At 44.2% G+C, this 21,236-nt stretch overlaps 1 protein-coding gene across 11 annotated transcripts in view; it reads right to left on the minus strand.

The window, feature by feature from the left end:
- The window catches only part of LOC149290037 (lysine-specific demethylase 2B-like), a 61,600-nt gene that overhangs the window by 18,529 nt on the left and 21,835 nt on the right, over nt 1-21,236 (minus strand). For 10 of the 11 annotated variants that reach the window (XM_089489920.1, XM_089489919.1, XM_089489917.1 and 7 more), the window contains 5 exons: nt 20,607-20,760; nt 19,684-19,799; nt 11,213-11,339; nt 7,556-8,004; nt 6,381-6,467 (listed from right to left, as the gene is read on the minus strand). In XM_089489920.1, the coding sequence (XP_089346046.1) occupies nt 6,381-6,467; nt 7,556-8,004; nt 11,213-11,339; nt 19,684-19,799; nt 20,607-20,760 (933 nt within the window). Of the gene's footprint in view, nt 1-4,156; nt 4,265-6,380; nt 6,468-7,555; nt 8,005-11,212; nt 11,340-19,683; nt 19,800-20,606; nt 20,761-21,236 lie in introns of those variants that run through there. The other variant, XM_089489929.1, reaches the window with a different exon arrangement.

Genomic DNA, 21,236 nt, shown 5'->3' on the forward strand with positions numbered 1-21,236 from the left:
TCATTGCGATTGCCCACCCCTACACCTCATGATACAAACGATGAGGAACAATGTTTTACTAAGGACAAAACAAAAAAGGTAAGAAACACTAATTTTTTAACAAAGAGAATGTCTGCAGAAGTCTTCCCCAAGTCAGTACCCGTCTGATGTTTTCACCATCAGCTCCATTGTTCCCAATGGTTATTTGGCTAGGAATATATCAGCAGGGCCCCCAAGTTGGAGAAAGCTGGTCTCAAGCAATGACAAACCATAGGGACTTTTAACCTAGCTGCTTCCTGTGCAACTGAGGTAAAAACAAGTCCCTGAGCAAAAGGGGAAACCAGACAAAGATTGTGAAATGTTCCAAAACCGGTCCCACTTTGGTAGACTCCAAGATCCCCAGGAATATAAGTCTGAAAACCATGGAAAGAAAACAGGGGCAGATAAAATGGCCATGCTACAGTTTTAATGCATTTCACCAAGTCCAGCGGAACTGGAAAAATGCCTCTCCCCAACTGACAGCCAGGCTGATTCTCTGTTTCAGCACAGGCTTTAATGTGAGAGTTTGTACTGACACCAAATCACAGATATGTCTCCCAATGTGAAAGCAGAGGCTTCCCCAGGTTCTAACTCCTAGCAAATAAAATGCTGCGATTCTCAGCTATCTAGGAGTTATGCCTTCACTCTGTCCCAGAAAGCTTTCCCTTTAATTCAAAGCATGGCCTAGCTGCACCCAGGTACTCGTGAAGGGGAAAAAAGCATTTTGAATATGCTCATTTATTGCATTTCATGCTCCAGGGCAGAATGCAGATGTTTTGGCCCAAGCCACACTTGGTTTCTCCACCATGTAACCAAAACGATATGTTTTGCAAAAACAGGTAAGACTGGTGGCTCCTAAGTGGTTTCAGTATCTTCCCTTTCTCAGGCATCTCCGCAATTTTTTTTTTTCATGTGTTCACCCCACCTTTCCTTAAAAGCGCTTGGAGAGCCATACTTCATTGCCCTGCCTCCTTAACAATGTGAGGTAAGATAGGGCTGGGTCAGAAAGAAAGTAACTAGATTTACTGCTAGGTATCTGGGTGATTTGCATGGAATTCTGACTCTCAGCTGTTTAACAAACGAACTCCATGCAAATCACCCAGACACCTAGCAGTAACTGACTCCCACTCACCCCACTCCTTCGAATTAAGACTGAAAGAGAGAAAGCTTGGGAGAAACCAGATTTTTGTGGGGAAGGGTCCAAGTTCTAGAGGGTGAAAGCAAAGTTCATCCCAGCAGCCTGAAGTCTGCCCAATGTTAGGCCAGCAAGAGCCTGAACCAGGGAAATTCATGGCTGGGTAGGATGCTCTAACTACCCTGCCATTCTTTCCCATAACTAACATCAGGCTCCAATTCTAAAGCACACCCATAAGGGGGTAAGTGCTACTGAGCCTCAAATTATCCAAGTGCATAACATGACCACGGAAGTCAAAGTCACCACCTCTTTCATGTTGCATTTTCTTTCTGTGGGGTCCCAGGTGAGCATTTTTAAAAATGCTAGTCATCCCAAGTGAAATACCACAGACTTGGGGGCCACTGCTCTGGGACAGGGTATGTGGGAGAAGGAACATACCCAGAGCTGTTGATGTGCAATCCTGGAGTGGGTTTTTCCCCCAGACGTCACACAATAGCTGTCTGCAAGTACGTTTGATAAGGAGTAGCATCCCAACGATTGTGTTGACCGGCAGAGCAGCTGCACTACAAGTGGAAGGTCCAAGGTTCAAAGCCCAGGCATCTCCTGGTACGGCACACAAGGATGCCTGGCTGAAACCCTAGAGACCTGCAGAACCAACTGTTGGATTTGGTGTAAAGAGGCTGTCATCTTTTGTGTGCGCTCCATACACTTTTTGAATACAGGTCTCTTCCACTTGTTGTCTGCACCTCACACTTCCAGGTGCAGTTTTGGGGGGGGAAATGCACTGAATGAATGAAGCTACAACTTGCTCAGCCACCAGCCCAAGGTTTTAATGTATCAAAGGGGAGCTAAGCCAACTTCACAGCAGAATACTTGCAGCCCCCCGAAAACTAAACCTTTCTTTCATAAGCTCACAAACAGGCTACATGTATTAAGAAGCCCAGAGCCTTAACATTTTTCAGGTATCTCAAGTGCTTCTGTTAAGGAGCAAAACAAACCACTAGGAACACACTCTTGAGTTCAATTTCTTTTAAAAATTGGGTAAATACATTGGTCTTTTTCAGTTAAAAAAAAACCAAAGAAACACACGTATCATGGCACCTGAAAGCCATGTAATAAATCCACAAGCCTTTGTGGTGTCACAAGAAGCTGTTTCCGATCAATCAGTGAACCGGAGGCGTACATCATTCCCCAAAACAGCATCTGAAGCAATAATTCTAATCCTGTTGTCTTATTAAAAGGGACTTCTACTTTCAGTCTCCAATCGATACAAAGCAGTGACAGTGTTCGCGGACTGGTGGCTCCACGCCCACTTTTCTGACCATTATTCTGATCACATTCCGATGCCATTTAAACACCTTCTTGCTTATCTAGGCTTTGAGTGGGTATATGAGTGGTTAATTTCCTGCCGTCGCTTTCCTTGGCTCTCCTGGTTTATTTTCTCATTGTTTCATGTTTTATGCTGCTTGAAGAGCTATCAAAAGAAAGCTACATATAAAGCAACTGAGCGAGCCACAGAAGTCGTCTCTTGTGTTAGCCTACAGCAAAGCACAGGGCAGGTGAAAAGAGAAGAAATGCACAGCAGCGTTTGAGGGCTGCAGAACATGTTGCAGCACGTTCACCTTGGAAGCAAATCCCCAGCAAATGGGATTTGCCCTCCTAGACAAATGAGTCCCAAATAAAAGCCTTACTCCTAAATTAAACCGGCACGGGCTCAAGATGTGCCCTGGCGTCCAGGTTGCTGGCCTACCATCCTTACCTTGAGAGTAAGGCTCCCTGAAAGCAGTGGTTCTTGCTTCTGGGTCACCATAGGTTAAGCTAGCCAACAAGTTCCTCAAAGAAGCATGTTCCTAGGAAGCACAGGATGGCATCCTTATCCCGAGCCTCTCCAGGTTTAATCCAAAGTAAATCTGACTGCCTTCAAGGACTGCGCCTTTTCCAGGACACACCTTCTAAGCTTGGCCCATGGATGGCGGCGGCACAGAAGGACTGGTGATCCTTCCGAAAGCCACAGGCGTTTCAAACACACAGCACAGCAAGCATCATCTTGACAGGAGCGCCCAGACAAAGAGGGGGAAAGCCCTTTCTGAAGCAGCTACGATCCACCCATCCCTAAACCCCCAAGGTTCATTTCTATCCTTTTAAATAAAAGCCCCTCGAAGCTACCTCTCCTTCCCCTCCTCTGCAAAGGGTCCTCCCAGGATCCCTTTTGCAGGATCTAGGGAAGACAATGACACAGGTCACTTCCCCTTTAAAAGAAGGGGGGGGGAGAGGGAACCTCCTATGAAGTTCAGAAGAGCCCTTTCATTGCTGCTTCCATTTTCTTTTTGTCTCTAAAAGGATCCTTTTTTGTCCCCCCCAAAATAATCCCACTTTCTCCATTGTGGATGGAGCAACAACAAGAGGGGATGAGCTTACATTGGCTGCATCCACACTGGGGAAATAACCCGGTTTGGCACTGCTTTAACTCTTTCTGGCTCCAGGCTCTGGAATTCTGGGAATTGGAGTTTGTTGTGGGGTCCAGAGCGGAGCAGAGCTCCGCTCTGGACCCCACAACAAACTCCAATTCCCAGAATTCCAGAGCCTGGAGCCAGCACACGGTACCAAACCGGGTTATTTCTCCAGTGTGGATGCAGCCATTGTCTTCAGGGTGTTGTTCTCCTTCGACAAAAAAAAAAAAAAGCACCCACATTATTTATATAGAGGCGTTTTGTTTGAATCTTATCATCATCGTAAAGGTTTCGATCAGTGAGCCGCCTTGGGGAGAAAGGCGGGATGGAAACGAAATGGAATCAGCCCATAAATACATTCTGGGGTTGCAGTCTTCCCAGCTTCCTCCTGGGAGGCCGCCCTCCTGCTGCAAAAACCTGGCCTTTCCTAGATAGAGAGAGACAGACAGACCCCGCTCCAAGCCCTCCCGAAGCATGCCTGCCTCCATGCATGGAACCCCCCCCCCCCCCCGCTTTCCTTTCCCTCCCCGATCTGCCCGGATCCGGCTCCGACCTGCTCCTGCTCGGAGTCATAGTCCTCCTCGTCGGGGCTGACCGACATGGCCATGGCTCATGGTGAGGCCCCAGAGGCGGCTTCGGAGGCTGGGCGGCGAGGCGATCGAAAGAAAGAGCCAGCGAGGGACTGGGAGGCAGCAGGGGCGCGCTGGGGCTTCGAGGCATATGCAGGGCGTCCAACCAGGAAGGGGCGGGACTCCCTCTCCCTGGCCAATCAGGAGCCCCAGGAGCTGCCAGCGAACAATGGAAGGCCCCCGATTGGCTGGATCGGGGGCCAAGGGGGACCCTCCAGGCTCCAGGGAGATCGCCTTCAAATCGACCTCGACTCCTCGTTCTTCCATAGCCAGAGCCTTTGGAGGAGACACCAAATCGAAGGCAAATCTAGCCCTCGGCCTCGACCAGCGAGAACAAAGGAGGGATGGGCAGGAATTGTGGTCCCCATGCTCTGCCCTTTCAGAGCTGGTGGACTTCATCTCCCAGAAGCCTCAGCCACGTTGGTCAATAGCCTGGGACTCTGGGAGCTGGAGTCCAAAATGGCCTTAAAGGACACAGTCTGGGGACCACTGATCCGACACTAGTGCTCCCCAAACTGTGCCCTTTAAGGGAATTGTGGACTTCAGCTCCCAGAAGCCTCAACCATGCCGGTCAATAGTCTGGGATTCTGGGAGCTGAAGTCCCAAATGCCCTTAAAGGGCACAGTTTGGGGACCACTGCTAAAGAGCCAAGCTATTCAGTGGTCTCCAAACTGTGCACTTTCAGGGAATGGTGGACTTCAGCTCCCAGAATCCTAGGCTACTGGCCAACATGGCTGAGGCTTCTGGGAGCTGAAGTCCGAAATCTCTGAAAAGGCAGAGTTTGGAGACCACTGAGCTAGACAGTCAGCTTGACAGCATCCCAAAACAAGATATATGCATCAGGGAGTTTATCACATAAAGGGACTAGTGTATTATTATTATTATTATTATTATTATTATTATGTTTATTATGTTTATTTGTATATCCCGCCCTTTCTCCAAAACTGGGACTCAGAGTGGCTTACAAGAGTAAAACAGTACAATTAAAAACACTGAAAAGTGTTACATTAAAACAATTAAATTATTGCAATATTAAAACATCTCATGTAAAAGAAGAACCTATATTTAAAAAGATACATGTGTTTAAAATGCATTTAAAAAGAACACAACACCCAGCCAAAGTTCTTTCAAAACCTTCTGTTTCAAATGCCTGCCTTTGTCTGTCGGCGGAAAGATAACAAAAAGGAATCTATGGGTGCAAGGGGGGGGGGGTCCTGAAACCGAACCCCAACAAATACCAATGGCCCCCACTGTACAACTGAGCATGAAAGTTAGAATCATCCAAGGCATTGTACTCTCCCTCACTATGTATAGATATGAGAGTCGGGCAATGAAAAAGGCAGATAGGAAGACAATCCACTCCTTTGAGATGGGATGCTGGAGAGGAGGGCTGAGGATACATCCTGCTGAACCATGCTTAGCAAAACCAATGCTTTGAAATCCCTCCTTCCTACAATTCGCTCTAAACTTATTTGCAATGTATCACATTTTGGTCCCATACAGACAGGCCAAAATAAAGCTGCTTTGAGTCACTTTGGAAGTATGCTGTTTAAATAATGCATGCGTCCTAAGAGGCCGGAAGCTGCGCCAAAGCCACAATCCAGTCCTAAGGACCGGAGCGCAGCTTTGGCGCAACTTCTAGACTCTTAGTACGCATGCATCATTTAAGATCAGTTTTAGAGCAAAAACGTTAACTCACAAGAAAATTGTAACAGCAATCCAACAGCTTGCTCTTTAAAAATAATAAAAAAAAGGTTTAAGCAATACAAATGCTAAAAACAGATCAAATCAATGGGAAAGCTTGTGGAAAAGGTGAGGAGAGATCATCCGAAGGGGCCTGACACATTCAATTAGAAAAAGCCAGACATAGTTTGAGACAATTTTGGAGAAAGCTTGACCTCTGTGTCTTTGTGGTCCTCCCTCTTGTGAAGAACAAAATAAAAAGCAGTGTCTGCCATGTAGATTCTCGCCCTCTGCTATGAAATGACAATCTGCCTAACCACTTACTGCATGTCTTCTTGCATTACCTCTAAAAGCCCCATGTTGGAGTTACCCCAGTTATTAGCTGGCCAGGCTTCTTCAGATCCAACACATTTAGCAAAGACAAAGGCACCAAAATGGCTATTAACCTTGGTTCCAAAATCCTACCTTTGCATTTTTCTTAGGCCAGGATACTACAGGGACTCCAGAAATGGCAAGATTCTGATCATCTTCTGCATGCTCCTTCAGGATATTCTGTTTTGAGAGGAAAACAAGATAATTAAGAATAAGAAAAAGAGGGGGGGGGGGGGGGAAACAGTCCAGCATAACATGTTGAAGGGAAGCCGTAAGCTGGAGCCCCAAAGAATCCAACGTTGAAAAAAGAAGGTGTACCTGCAATTATTCTGCAGACATCACCCCACTCTCCCTATTTTATACCTAAAAGGTTGAGATCACCGAGGAAGCTTTCATCAATGATACAAAGGATGTCTGTTTGAAACTTGTAGATTTAAATTATTTTCTTTGTAAGCATTTTTTTTTTAAAAAAAACTGTAGATCTTAGAAAAGCCATTCCCTTCAGGGTTCAAGAAGTTGGAATGCTTCTTGTAAGATGTCTGCTAAGATGCTTTCTGCATCATCTTAAGATAAAATACATTTTTCCCTTTTACAATGACTGTTTTACTCCATTGTCAATTTATGCAGAACTGACCAATAAATTAACACTCATATACAGTTAACTGACTAAAATAAAATGTCTAGGACTGCAGGCAAGGATCTTATATTGTTTTCCCCCTTGAAATGCTCCAAAATGTGCACAAGGGGGAGCAGGGTGCATTTCCATCACATTTTGCACTCTGCCCTGGACCACTTTAGGCCCAGGAGGGACCTTTCTGGAAACCCAAAACATGATGAAATTGACTCTATGCTCCCTAGAGGCATTTGGGGCTTTTTCACCCCTAGAAACATGGGGCTCATCTACAGGGCTCTATCCTTCCATAATTGCCCATCACTGCTTTAAGGTCATTTTAAAAGGCATTTTGTAGGAATCTTGCATGTTTTATACCTTTATCTTACAGACTCTTGGGTGGGGATTTTTGAGCAAGAAAAAAAATAACAGAAAAGTACCAAGCAGCACAATGTGTCTTTGCAACAAGTAATGGCAACCAATTGCTTTTTAGAAAATGCACATTATAATACAAGTTCTGAGTTTCTCCCCTCAAGCTAAGTATGACACTGTGTGTATGGTCCAGAAACCAAGGCCAGGACTGCTTTGAAACCCAAGCTGCTTCAACAGACTCGGTCTTGACAAGGTGCATCCCATGAAAAGCACAACCTCTACCTACCTTCATATCTTCCAAAAGAGCCTGAGGGTCCTCTATGCCTTCAGGAACACATTTCTTATTCTCTGGAAGGGATTCAAGTTTTTCAACAAGGGCTTTTAAACCCTTCAGTTCAAACTCTGTCAGGTGAGTCCACTTGGCTGAAACCTCAGTGGCTGGGGAGCCTGTGGGAGTTTTGGGATAATCAGCCGGCATGGACTTTATGCTTTCATCTGAAGCATCAGACAAAGTCCTTTTGAGGTACCGAGAAGCTGTGGATTTCTGTTTCTTCCCCAGAATCTCTTTCCCTTCTGAATGTGTGCTGTTGGGGGAAGAAGCTCCATCCATGGAGGCCTTGGGGATTTTTTCTGGGCTCTCATCCTTCCCCTGGGTGTGAATATCACACAATTCTTCATCCATATCTACACAGGAATCTGATGAGAAGCTATCTAAGCTGTGTTTCCTTGCAGTATCTAAGAAAGAAGAAAGGGACATTTTAAAGAATCCCTCAAAGTAGAGCTCAGGAATACCTACCAAAAGTGCTGGTCATTGTCATTCCGAACAACATAATAAAGGAATGTTGGTACATACAGATTGCCCATCAGTAACACAGTCAGACTGAGTTACTTTGGAGTATAACCCCCAGAACTCCACAGCCACCATGACCACCGGGGGATTCAGTCACTTGTAGTTCAAAAAGTAACACATCCAAGCTTTGGTTCTGGAGCTCTCTTTCCCTTGGGGAATGCTATGGGTTCTGTAGCAAAAAAAGAACACTCCAAGATCTAGTTTTAATGTGTGCCCAGGCAGATTTTTTAAGAATGCACACAAATATTTAACTCCCTTCACACACAATGGTGGTGGCATCGGCAACATGGATGAACATGCTATTTGGCGGCTCTCAATGTGGTATAGTGGTTTGAATGTTAGACTGCAACTCTTGAGTCCAGAGTTCGATTCTCTGCTCAGCCATGAAACCCACTGGGTAAACAGTGACAAGTTGCATGATCTCAGCCTAAGGGGAAGGCAATAGCAAACCTCCTCTGAACAAATATCATGAAAACCCCATGATAGGGTCACCTTAGAGTTGGCAAAAGTCAGAAATGACTTGAAGGCACATAACAACAACAGCAACAACAGTGGGTAGGTTCCTTATTAGTATGAAAAGGATCTTCCAGCACCTTTGAGACTAACCGAGCAAAAGAAGTTGTAGCACAAGCTTTTGTAGACTGAGTTTACTTCCTCAGATGCAAGTCTATGAAACTTATGCAACAATTTCTTTCACACGGTTAGTCTCAAAGGTGCTACAAAATCCTTTGCATACTAATATTCCAGACTAACATGGCTAGATCTCTGAACTCTAGGTCCATTTGTTGTTGTTATAATATTACTATTATATTATATTTATTTATATTGCTTTCCCCCAAAATTGGGACTCAAAGCAGCTTACAATTTAAAGAACAGTAAACTTATCTGTCCCGCCCAATCTTGTGCTAGCTAACAATAAGGCTGCAGTGTTTCCACGTTTGCTTTTCTCTGTGTTGGCCGGCCATTGCTTTGTTCATTGCTGGGCAAGATTAATAAAGATGAGCAGAAATGTACATAGTAATACCTGGTAACCTACTCTGCAACTTGATTCTAAGCGTTAACACCCAGGCTGGAGAAGGAAGAACTCATTATATGGGCCTGCATTCTAAATAGTCCTGTGGTATATGAAAGACTCATCCATTTTATTAGCGCCATCATTTCCTAACTGTTAACTCTGCATGTCAGAAAGAGCAACTGTCCCTTATTGCTATTTTGAAATCCTAGTCCCCAATGGAGCCTGGCTGAAGGGAAAGATCGGCCATACTGGAGACTGCCGCTAGAGGGACAGAAGCAGAGGACAGCCTGAAGAGTGGCTAACCGTATCAAGCACTGACTGGTGACCTCAGCAATCAACACTTCCACTGCCTGCTGCTACTATCTTCCGGGCACAGTATACACATGTTGCAGACCTAGCCTGAACTCACCAGAGACCCACAGCTCAGCAGCAGAGCTTCTGTTTGGCATGTAGAAGGATTCAGATACAAGCTCAGGCTCTAGTGATAGCAAATATCAATGCCAGCCCAGTTCCATCATAGCTCAAGGCTTGCAAAGGAAGCTGACCATATCAGGGGTGTTTTCAGGTAGGGAAGAGTCACATCAGGTAAGGAAGGCACATGTAGCAGAGTCACATCTTGCAAAGCACAGTCAGGCAAGACACAGCAGGACCTTGTTCAGTAAATTATGTTCAGGAACACATCCTTGGACAGAGCACTACCGGAGGGACTGACTGAGATGTCTTCACCTGAACAAGGGATTGTTGTTGCCTCAGTAGGAATCAGAGAACTTCTGAAAATCATCTGGCCTGATCTTGCTGTTGCCCCCAGCAGATGTGTAGCTACTATGGTGGGGCTGAAGGAATTCGGCTCTCCCATGAAATTTTCCTTCAGTCCTCAACTTTCTAGCATTGCAGGAACTTCAAACATCAGTTGAGCATTTAGAAATACAGTTTAGGCATCCAAAGAAAAGGTGATGAAGGGAATGCAAACAGAGCAGATGGAAGTGTTTTGGTGTGAACATTTTCCAGTGTCTCACTCTCAGCAACACTAGAAATCAGGGGAACGAAGTTAAGTTTTATTCTGAGGAGGCAGAATTCATATTTAGGGGGTAATGCTCTCTTTTTGTCCTCTCTGTAGCTCCCTGGCCCCCACCCATCCTGAGGAGCTGTATGTCCTCTTTAAAAGAATATGGCCTTTAAATAAGGCCATTTTTGCAGGCATTTGCCCTCAAGGCATAGGGAAATGGAAGCTGCACTGAGAGCAAGACTCAAGAGTCCAACAAGACAACATTTTCTTGAAGATCTAAGGGAAGAGGATGGTGGCTGTCTGAGAGAGACACCTTAACTCTGTCCATGTCTTACTCTGAAACTAAGGAGGGCTGGATGGGTGAGGACACAAGGCCAAGGCTGGAGAAGATGATAACTGTTATTGGTTATAGAAAACAATGCTGGGCTAGGTAGACCAATAGTTCTGAACTTGGATACCGTAGCCACCTATCTTCCACAGCTAACTGATGCCCAACCCGCTGTGACCAAGCAAGATATTCCCCTTTCTTCTGCACACTATTGCAAGCTTCCTAACACAGCCTGAAGTGCAACAGTCAATTAAAAGCTCTACCCCATTATTCTGTGGAATGTATCAACTGGCTAGATTTCCTGTCAATTATGCCTATCAAGTTGGGTGCTTTGTATAATTTAATTCAAGTACCAAAAGGGTGATTTCCTTTGTGCAGAACCTTGATATGATACTCATGCCCTGCTGATAACATGGACTAAACAAATCCTCTTTTCTTTTGGGAGAAATTTACAGCTTGCGATCTTAACTCCCACCCCAGATAATGATAGAGTTAAGTCTGAATCCCTGCTCTCCTTGTCCCCAGAAAACTGGGAAATATAATTTAAGGTGAGAACATGCCGTTAAGATGACCAAGGTTCAGCCACATAGATCTGCTACTCCAGGAAACAACAAAATAATTCAAATTCCCAGTTTAGCATGTAAGATTCATCTGTGCAGGAAGCAAAAAGTAAGAGTGCTGTTCCATTCACCCCTCCCCACAACCTACCCATTCTGAATTTGTACTGCAAAAGAATTCACTCACCAATTAACATCAATTCTTTCAGGTAATTTTTGCTGAGGTGGGAGCGCTGGGCCACGCAAAACACGTACCTTTCTAGAACATACCAACACATCTCATAGTAGAAAGGGTAACGGAACTTGGCCTGCACCTGAAAGCAAGACAGAAGAGCATCAATCCATCTGGGAGGCAGGGAAGTTTGCTGCTCCTTGAGCCAGTTATCATCTTTATCGAGAGTGCAAGCTGCCTTTGCAGGAGTGGGAGGAGGGGAAGTGAAGGTGGGAGCCAAGGGAGATGTATGCCTTCTGCATACGCAATGAGCATCCCTGCCTGCTTCCCCGGGTGCTTCGTTTTGTGGTTCACCAATTTTGCACCTTCCTGGGAGGGGAGTGATGAAAAGGGATGGTTGAATTCTCGAGATGGATTCTTTCCCTTTTCTCCCAGTAAGTATACCTTCAACATAGTCTACTTCCTCTGCCCATTCTGTAAATATTCATAAATGTCATCATGTACAGATGTGAGTCTCCTAAGAATTCAAGTTAAAAAGGAAAGCTACACATTTGTTAGATTACCTGGGCGTTAGATCCCATTTCTTGCATCACTGCACCCAGCCCGCCCTCAGGGCAAATTCAATGAGGACAAAACTACACATTGGATTAGAAAGTACTTCTTCACAGATCACCAATCTGATGCATAGCGCTCACTAAGACAGGACACAGTGATGGTCAGTGGTTATGGCTACATAAGACAGCTTCAAAAAGGGTAACACAGATCTATAGAGGAGGATGGAAACAGGTCTATCAACAATTACTAGCCACAAAAGCTAAACAAAACCTCCAAGTTCAGAGGTAGTGGGCCTCTAAATAACAGTTGCAGAGAGCAGGAGAGGGGCTAATGCCTTTGAGCACAGGTTTGCCACTCTGGGAAACAGGATGCTGGACTGGGTGGGCCTCTGGTCTGATTCAGTACAGTTCTTCTTACCTTATATGAAATACATGAATGCCATCAACAATGTGCCCTTTATGCTGAGTCCTCCCTTCCCTGGTATCACATATTACAACTTATCCTGTGTTGTGACATTATTATGCCGAGTGTGTTTCTCTGTCCCCAACACTAAAGGCAATGGAAGTTGCAGGAGGCCAGATTACTACAGAGAAAAATGAAACCAGGGTATGCAGTACCACGTTTAGAAAGCTGGGATGTTTCATACTGACACTGCAGCTGAAATGTAGCCAGCTCTGGCTCTGGGATTTTGGAGGGTGAGGGGGGCTCAGGTGCTTACGCTTGGTTCACCAAGCCTGGGAGAGGTAGGATAAGCAAACTCAAGAATTATCTTTAGACTGCACCTGATCTTCTTGGCTACTTCATGCAAAAAGGATAGCAACTGTTGAGGCAGTAGGCCCTCTGCCAGTTTGAGGACCTTGGTAAGTGCCCAAATCCAACCTCATAGAACCAGCCCTCCATTTAGCCCTGTACTGTTTGCTCTGACTGGTGATAGCACTCCGGGGCTTCCCCATCATCTGCTACTTAATCCTTTTGACTAGAGATGCCACACCTTGAACCCTGGACTTTCTGCATGCAAAGTATGTACTCTATCACTGCACTGTTGTATTGCCCGCAAATACAGAGGCTTTGCAAATACAGACTGTGACCACCCCAGCAATATCCATAGCTCTCACACTATCCATTCTTACCTGGGGGTTTTAGCCTTCTGGAGAATCCCTCTAAGGTTTTCCAATTACATTTCAAATTGCTAATTACAATGGTCAGACATAAGGGGAATCAGCAATGCTAAAAGAGGGATGTTCATCAAAGGAACTCAAATTATGTTGGATTTTTTTCCATTTAAATTTTTTGCCTTTTTTTTTCTAAGAGAGCACTGCAGGAAACAAAATTTGCAAAGAATTTGACTTACAAACAGGAAGCCGCCTGTTCCACCCCTCGGCCTTCAAAAGGTTTTCAGTCACACGCCTGGGGAATATTAAAGACATCATTTGCTCAACATTTTGCTGACAGGTTTGTGAGTGTCACCCAATTTAGTTGTTTACCAATGTTTGTTTTCTTATGTATGTATGTATGTATGTATGTATATAAAAATTCAAATGTGCAAAACAAGGTAGTCAAAGGCATGCAGTGCTCCCATGGGCCTTGAAAGGATCAATTGTGAATTGTCAATTTGAGTTCCTAATGGCCGTGCCATCTGAGCTCCATCCCACAGCCAATTCCCTCTATGTCTTTAATTCAATGTCTTATTGAAATCTGCCCTGTGTGCTCTACAACCCCTCAGATGCAAGAGATGGCCGGCCAGTGTGTGCTCTGAATAAAAGATGAAGGGGCCTCTTAGCGACAAACCAGTTGCCAAAGGACAAAAGGGGCAGAAGGCCAGAGCATTCTTGTTGAATGGGAGCTTCCCTGAGGTCTCCAAGCTGGCCAGTGTCAGAAACAGGATTCCACACTCAACAGATTCTTGATCCGATGTAAAATGGCAATCACATTTGAGAGTGTTACTTTTAAGCTGCCTCGATTGTCTTTTTGACAGAAAGGTGGGGTAAAAATAAAGCTAGTATTGTTGTTGTTGTTGTTGTTGTTATTTTAAAAGGAAAAAAAGATAGAGGGAGAGATTAGAGGTGGGAAATCTCAGGCCCTAGGGCCAAATCCAGCCCCTGGGGTTCTCCAGATGACCGCATCCCTTTCCCTATGGTGCCATCATGTGATGGCTTCCTAGCTTTTGTACAGGATTTCTCCCCATTTTAAAAGGTTGAAGTGTCTCTTCAGATGTAATGATTAGCAGCAAGAGCTTTAAATTAAAATAGGCTGGTATTTTTGGCCTCACCTCAAGAACTCCTCCAAAACTGGCTGAAAGAGGTCTCCCATGCTTGTTTTACAGTACACCCCCTAGAAATGTTTGCAGGGCATCAAGTCAGAACTGTTGTAGTCACCCAATAATTTGATGAGCAAAGTGGTGGTTTCAAATGACTGTTTTTAACGCTGGATTTTATGCTAGTGTAGGCTATTTCAATTTTATCCTGTGTTAAGATTTTGTTGCTCCCAAGGCATGATGCAAAGAAGATCCACATCATGCCTTGGGATCAGGCTATCTAAAAGTCAACCTCTGCCCATATGAGCTTGCTTTAGATTTAAGGCATTCAGCAGGGCCCTGTTGTGTATCCCCTGAGAAGTTAGATTTATGAGCACAGAAGACAGACCTTTCCCTGTAGTAGCACCTCAGTTGTGGAACTACCTCAAGTGTTATTTGTTCACAGTAACAGCATTGAAAACTTTTTTTTAAATCATGTTTTGTTTTTCTTCTGGTTTTCTATTGCGATTTTACTCTGAGCATGGAAAAGTTACATTTTTTGACTACAGGCCCCCAAACCTTTCCAGCTGGCCTGAGGATTCGGTAAGTCACAGGACAAAACAATAACTTCTTCGAGCTCTGGTTTTATTGTCCGTCACTTTGTGGGTTTTGATGGACAGGAAAAGTGATTTATAACTATTTTGAATAAATAAGCCACTTTGCTGGAGAAAAGCTGGCCTGGGTCTGAGTGCCTGGATGGAAGACTGCCTGGGAACACTCCCCGTATTCATCATCTTGAACTGAATAATGACAGAAAGGTGGAGTATAAGCATAAGCAAACAGTACACTGCTTCCTGACATTGTGAGCCATCCTGAGGCCTTGACAGCATCCGGAGAGGTCATTATTTAGAAAATCAAATAACTACAGAACCAAAAAAGTCTAGAATAGTACCATTTAGGGTTCAATATATCCTCTACCAAAGGAATAAAGCCTATACCAGAAAAGGGCTCAGAGGAGAGGTTTTTAATTGATGCTTTCCGGCTGCAAGTTCTATGATCAATAATTTACAATGCACTGATTTTTTTTGCTAATTATTTCTCAACAGTAAGTGGGGAAATATATTCTCACTGGAGAAGGATAGCTTTCATAGTTCAAAGGGGAAAAAATTAAGATAGCCCAGAGACTTTTCCAAAAGTCCTAATGGAGCGGGTGGAAGCCCACTCCAAATCTCTCAAGGAAGAACCAGCAGCTATCAGAGCTAGAACAGGGGGTTTGCAGCTTGGTGCACAGCTAGGCATCTCCTCCAAATAAAAAGTACTATTAAATGACTCCGTCCACCCAGGCTGGTCATTAGCATTCCTCAAGAGGGCAAGCTTTCACATCTTACTGTTCAGGCTAGGAGTTCACTGGGCAACTATAATCTTTAACTGAGAGGTAGAATTCAAAGGCATCACTGTATTAGTCTGGAATATCAGGATGCAAAAGGATCTTGTAGCACCTTTGGGATTAAGATGTTACAAGATCCCTTTGCAATCTTTAACAGAAATGCTTTTTAAACTGGGTTACAAGTCCCAGAACCCCTAAGAAGATCAATCTGAGAATCAATCTAGATTCTCAGATTTAGAATGAAGCCACAGAGGGACATGTTGTGACCAGGCTATAAGTCAACATTACTGTCTCAGCCCTGGTCTTAGAAGGCTGAGACGATATCAAGAGGTAAAAGCAGTCCAACCGTAAGCAAAAGGCTAAAACAAAGTATCACAATTTAAAAACGAGCTGGAGAAGAGCACCACCTGGATTACAAGGCTCAATCTGAACTGCCAATCCTGGCTTTGTGAGTCGTGTCACAACATTTCTTTCAGCTGCCAACCGTGCACAACAGAAAGATCAATACTTTTGAAAAAGCCTCATGTAGGATGGTGCCCTAAATGGGGTTCAAAACAGAGAAGCTTATTGAAGAAGTGGTTTTTTGATTACAACATTCTGATTGAATGAGTTAGAGGATTTGGTCCATGCGGGGAAAAAGCTAATACTGTACTGCTAAACACATTTCCCTTGCAGGTATGTCCCAGTCAAACTTCCTTTCTAGCTGACCAGCTTATGAAATGCTGTGTTAAAAAAACATTTTCTATTCTGTGCACACCTGTAAGCCACATTCTGAACCAAACTGAGTGTTTGTGTGGTTTGTCTTATTAGCATGGTTTCATAATCACAATTGAAGGAAAGAGCTGTTGGCTTAAATTCAATTTTTAGTACCAGCTAGAGTAAACCCATTGAAGTTGGTAAGTCAACGCTAACAGTTGTCTTCCGTTCCCACTTTATCCTCACAACAATAACCCTGCAAGACAGGTTGGGCTGAAAGGGTGGAAAGCCCAAGGTCACTTGGTGAGTTTCATGGCTTAGTGGATCCTGGATTTCCTGAGTCCTAATCCAGCGCCTAACCACTACACAACATTGTCTGTTCCTCTCTCTTTCGTCCCAACTGGCCACCACTAGGGAACTGATTCAGCCACCCACTGGCTTACATAATGGCAACATAGAATCATAGAATAATAGAATTGGAAGAGACAGCAAGGGCCATCTAGTCCAACCCCATTCTGCCATGCAAGAAATCCAAATCAAAGCATCCCCTGGCCATCCAGCCTCTGTTTAAAGCCCTCCAAGGAGGGAGATTCCACTACACTCCGAGGGAGTGTGTTCCACTGTTGGACAGCCCTTACTGTCAGGAAGTTCCTCCTAATGTTGAGGTGTAATCTCTTTTCCTGGAGTTTGCATCCACTGCTCCAGGTCCTAGTCTCTGGAGCAGCAGAAAACAAGCTTGCCTCCTCCTCAATATGACATCCCTTCAAATATTTAAACAGGGCTATTATATCACCTCTAAATCTTCTTTTCTCCAGGTTAAACATCTCCAGCTCCCTAAGTTGTTCTTCATAAGACATGGTTTCCAGACCTTTCACCATTTTAGTCACCCTCCTTTGGACACGCTCCAGTTTCTCCACATCCTTTTTAAATTGTGGTGCCCAGAACTGGACATAATATTCCAGGTGGGGCCTGACCAGAGCAGAATAGAGTGGCACTATTACTTCCCTTGATCTAGATACTATACTTTTATTGATGCAGAGCTTCAATAAAACAGAGCTTGAACAATAAAACAGAGCTTGAACAAATTACTGGTTAGGGCTACAATTCCCAGACGCCCCCAGCGTTGCACAGTTGCTGACCATGGTGGCTGGGGGATTCTGCAAGCAGTAACCCAAACAGTAACCTTTCTGAACTCGGTTTCAGCAGGCACACCCAAACTTTTTCAATGATACTTTTGCATCTCCATGGGCTAGAAACATGTTGTTGCTGTTGTTTTTTCAAATGAGACATGAGAGCCTTCAGAAACTGATACCGCACTCTTTACTTTTTCTGTGTTTAATCTGAATAATGATCCACATAGCCCTATTCATAAACTACTACTAAGTTTTCACATCCACTACATTTTCCATCTCATCACTGTTAAGACTTGCTGCTACTTTTTCTTCTTCCATGAGAAAAATGTATTTTCTCAAGCCACTTGCAAGACCACTTCTTAATTCTTAGGCAATGGTGCAGAATTTGGATAAGCAGGTTCAGAATTGTCCTGTCAGGGTATCTTCCTAGCAATGCCCTCACATTTTGCAAATGTAAATCCAGATTGGTGAACAACAGATACTTGAGTTTAACCTAAAAGGTAGTAGTGGAGCATGAGAAGCTGAAGCCAACTTTTCTTAGCCTAGCATGCAATGCCGACACATGACACCATCTCAATTCACAACATAGGCTTCACATTGGGTGGACTAGCATTTTATCTGTAAGCACTGCCCCAACCCATTATTTGTTCATCTTCATAGCACCTTTTCTACTTAGGATACTTCTGCTCTAACAGCACCTAATGGGGACTGGACCAGAGACAGTGACCTGAACAAATTCCACGCAATGCATTCATGACAGATGTAGACTGGGACTTTTCAGACTTGGAGATAATAATTGTATTTTTGGATAAACTATTCATTTCTGACAAATTCCAAGATTTTCTTGGCAATTGTGAAATCAATCAAGAAATGTTTTAAGAAATGAGCCACACAAAGGGATGCTAAGGTCTACAGTGGAGTCTAGAAAGCCACTTGCTATGTAGTGTAATGTGTACCCTCCAATGCCAGGCTCTTGCCCTAGCTTCCCTCTGCAACACAACTCATGCCTCTGAACTGAGTTTTTAGAAAGTAACAACTGGAACTTTTCAAGATGAGGTGGCATCTATACCAAAAGAAATGGAGGCATTTGGGTCTAAGTTGGGGCAGGAACAGTCTTCTTTCTAGCATGTCCCTACAAAGGCACAGCAAGATAGTATCAACATCCATGTAAGGACCCCAAGTTGCCACATTTGGGAATGCTGCCAGCATGAAACTCAGAGGGGAATAGGATCTTATATGATACAGTCTTCCCAACAATGCACTTGAAAGAGAATACCCAAAATTCCTATGAAGAAGTTAATCGGGAACAAGTGGAAAGGCTTCATGATTCACCAGTGTTCAGAACACAAAGCATCAGGGAGCCAATAAAGAACAAGAGACAAGATCCCATGACGAACAGACAAATGTTCCACAAACATTCAAAGGCTGGAAAACAAATTAGATGAAAAGAATGGAGCTCTAACAATGTTTCACGACAACAGGCCTCAGCACCAACAAGCCTATGAACGAAAGTTCATAGGTGACAGGCAGAAGATGGAACATCAGTTCATTGCATAGATACTACCCTGGCCCCCTTTGTACTTGCTTTCCACTCTGAACAGCATCTCCAGAGAGAGGCAGCTGGCTCTCAAAGAAGGAATGCAGGCAGCCTGGTGAGAGTTACCAAAAGTGGAAGTTTTAGTACAAGGTGCGAGAATTCACAATGGGGGGGGGGGGGGGTGGAGGAGTGAAACTCCAAGCTAAAGAGGGGACACAGATCAAAGAAGGGCTTGAAGACCGGAAGGGATTAGCTACATAAGCCCACTTAGGGATGCTAGCAGTCTACCTCAAAGAAAGATGGGCAGCCATTGATCCTTGAGCCCACAAGGCACATACAGGTGGAAAGTTGTTCAAGAGCCTTCCAGAGTTCCAAATGAGCAAGAGAAAGAGTGGCAATGCTAAAAACAAGGTCAGCACACTCACATCTGTTAAGGTCACCCCTTAGTTCTCCCTAGACTGCTGCTAGGAACAGCAGAGGCAAAGTAGTAGCCATTCAGCCACTTGGGGTCTACCTTTCAGGAAATATTACCTGCAAGTCTGGAGTTTTGCCAGATCCAAACATCTTCCCAATAATGAGAAAAACCAGGCCCTGAAAATTGTGATATTTAATCCATCTGTGGGAAACCCTAGGACTACCTGGACCAGCTCTTATATCTCCTGCAAAGCTCCAGTTTTCCAGCCCAGTTACCTGAATCAAAACTGCTCTGCATCTGACCTTAGCTTCTGCCCTGCTTTGCACCCTGCCAGTACCTAGATCACAGCACCAGGGCCAGAATATTTAAGGAGCCCTTGACCCACCCAACAAACCACTGATCTATGCGTATTTCCATCTGCAAAGTTACCTGTCTTTTTGCAGGTTTCCTGGAACCTCCTGTGTCTTGCCTTTCACACAAATTGTAATTTCATGTGTGACCAAAGCCAGAAGAAATCTGAGCATTCTTACCCTCGTTCTGTCCTCAATCTCATAGATGCGAAGCTGCATGGGAACATTAAAGCTATGCAGGATGTTGCCACCAAACACCAGGGAATCTACTGGAGTATAAACAGCATGTATCCACCCTATGGATGTGGGGAGAAAATGAAAGACAAAGGGGAAAGAATAAATCTCATTGGAAAATTGTCTTGGAATGGTCAAGCCAGGTCCAAACTTAAAGATAACTGGACAAGAGCCTCAGAGGAAGAAAAGAGAATGAGGCAGGTAAGTGGGTGCACAGCCATCTAGTCTACTGGCTGTCCTGGTGGAACTTCTGGGAAACTCCAACACAAACAGTTGGGTTTTTTATACCAGGGCTAAGGGGCAGTTGAGCTGAGGACGGGCCACATCAGCCAGAATAGTACCCAGTCTGTCTGTTCCCAGCCTGGAGCTGTTGGCCTGCATCGTCTAAAAAGGACAATGTCAAACTGTGGGGAACATGGGCCTTTTGGGACATGCCTACAGCTGCATGGCCATCCTTAGTCTTTCAGAATGCAGTGAACAGAGCTTAGAAAGATTACTTATTGGATTACAGCTCCCAAAATGTTCCAATCATCGTCACTAGCCATTCTAGTTGGAGAATACAGTGGACCCTTGTTATACGCTGGGGTTAGGTTCCAAGATCCCCTGTGTATAACAAAATCCATGGATGGTCAAGTCTCATTAAATACAATGACATACCAAATGGTGTCCCTTATAAAAAATGGAAAATCAAGGTTTGATATTTGAAATTTATACTTTTTTAACATTTTCAAACCATGTATGCTTGAATCCGTGTATATAAAACCCATGTATAAGAAGGGCTGTCTGTACTTGAAACTGTAACATGTTCAAGCTCTGGCACAGGAAACAGACAATTTTTGAAAAAGAGCTTCTGAAAGAGAGAAAATTACCTGAAGGAATGAAGAAGGTATGTCCTTGCTTCAGCTCAATTCTTTGGCATAGCTCCACCCTGTCCCCCAGAAAGATATCACTTTGCTTCCCTGAGAGAACCCATTCCTCATAGAGTTCTAGGTTCTGTGAAGTTGGAGGAATCAACCAGAAGATCTAGAAAGAACATTAAAAAATAGAGTGAGAGAGGTAACCTTTCTAATAGTTTACAACCAACATGTGTTCAACATTGCTGTCTAAGGAAGCATGCCCTAACGTTTCCTTTTCAAAAGCTACCCTAATATTATCTGTGACTGAGACTCCCTCTCTCCACATCCCATGGTTTTAATTTAATCAGCAACATTTCATGAACTCACTTTCCCAAATTCTGTTCAACTTTCCCTTGAAGTAACTGTAGACTATTGATCCTGCTTAGCCTTAGATGTAACACTTTCAGCTACCTGACTCTGAGAAGACCTTGCCCCAGTACACTAGAGATCTCTCCCAACTTTATGCTATGTGTGCCCTCCACATCTGCATTTTCTCTTTGTAGTCCTGTTTCATGTTGCTATCCAGCTATGTGGGAAAGGACCTGCCTCATCATTATTATTCCAAGCATCTACAGGTGGGAAATTGATGTCTCGCTCAAGGTT

The sequence above is a fragment of the Sceloporus occidentalis genome, unplaced genomic scaffold (assembly GCF_023333645.1).
Source record: "Sceloporus occidentalis isolate IW3139 unplaced genomic scaffold, rSceOcc1.0.p SCAF_41, whole genome shotgun sequence".
Taxonomy (NCBI): Eukaryota; Metazoa; Chordata; class Lepidosauria; order Squamata; family Phrynosomatidae; genus Sceloporus; species Sceloporus occidentalis.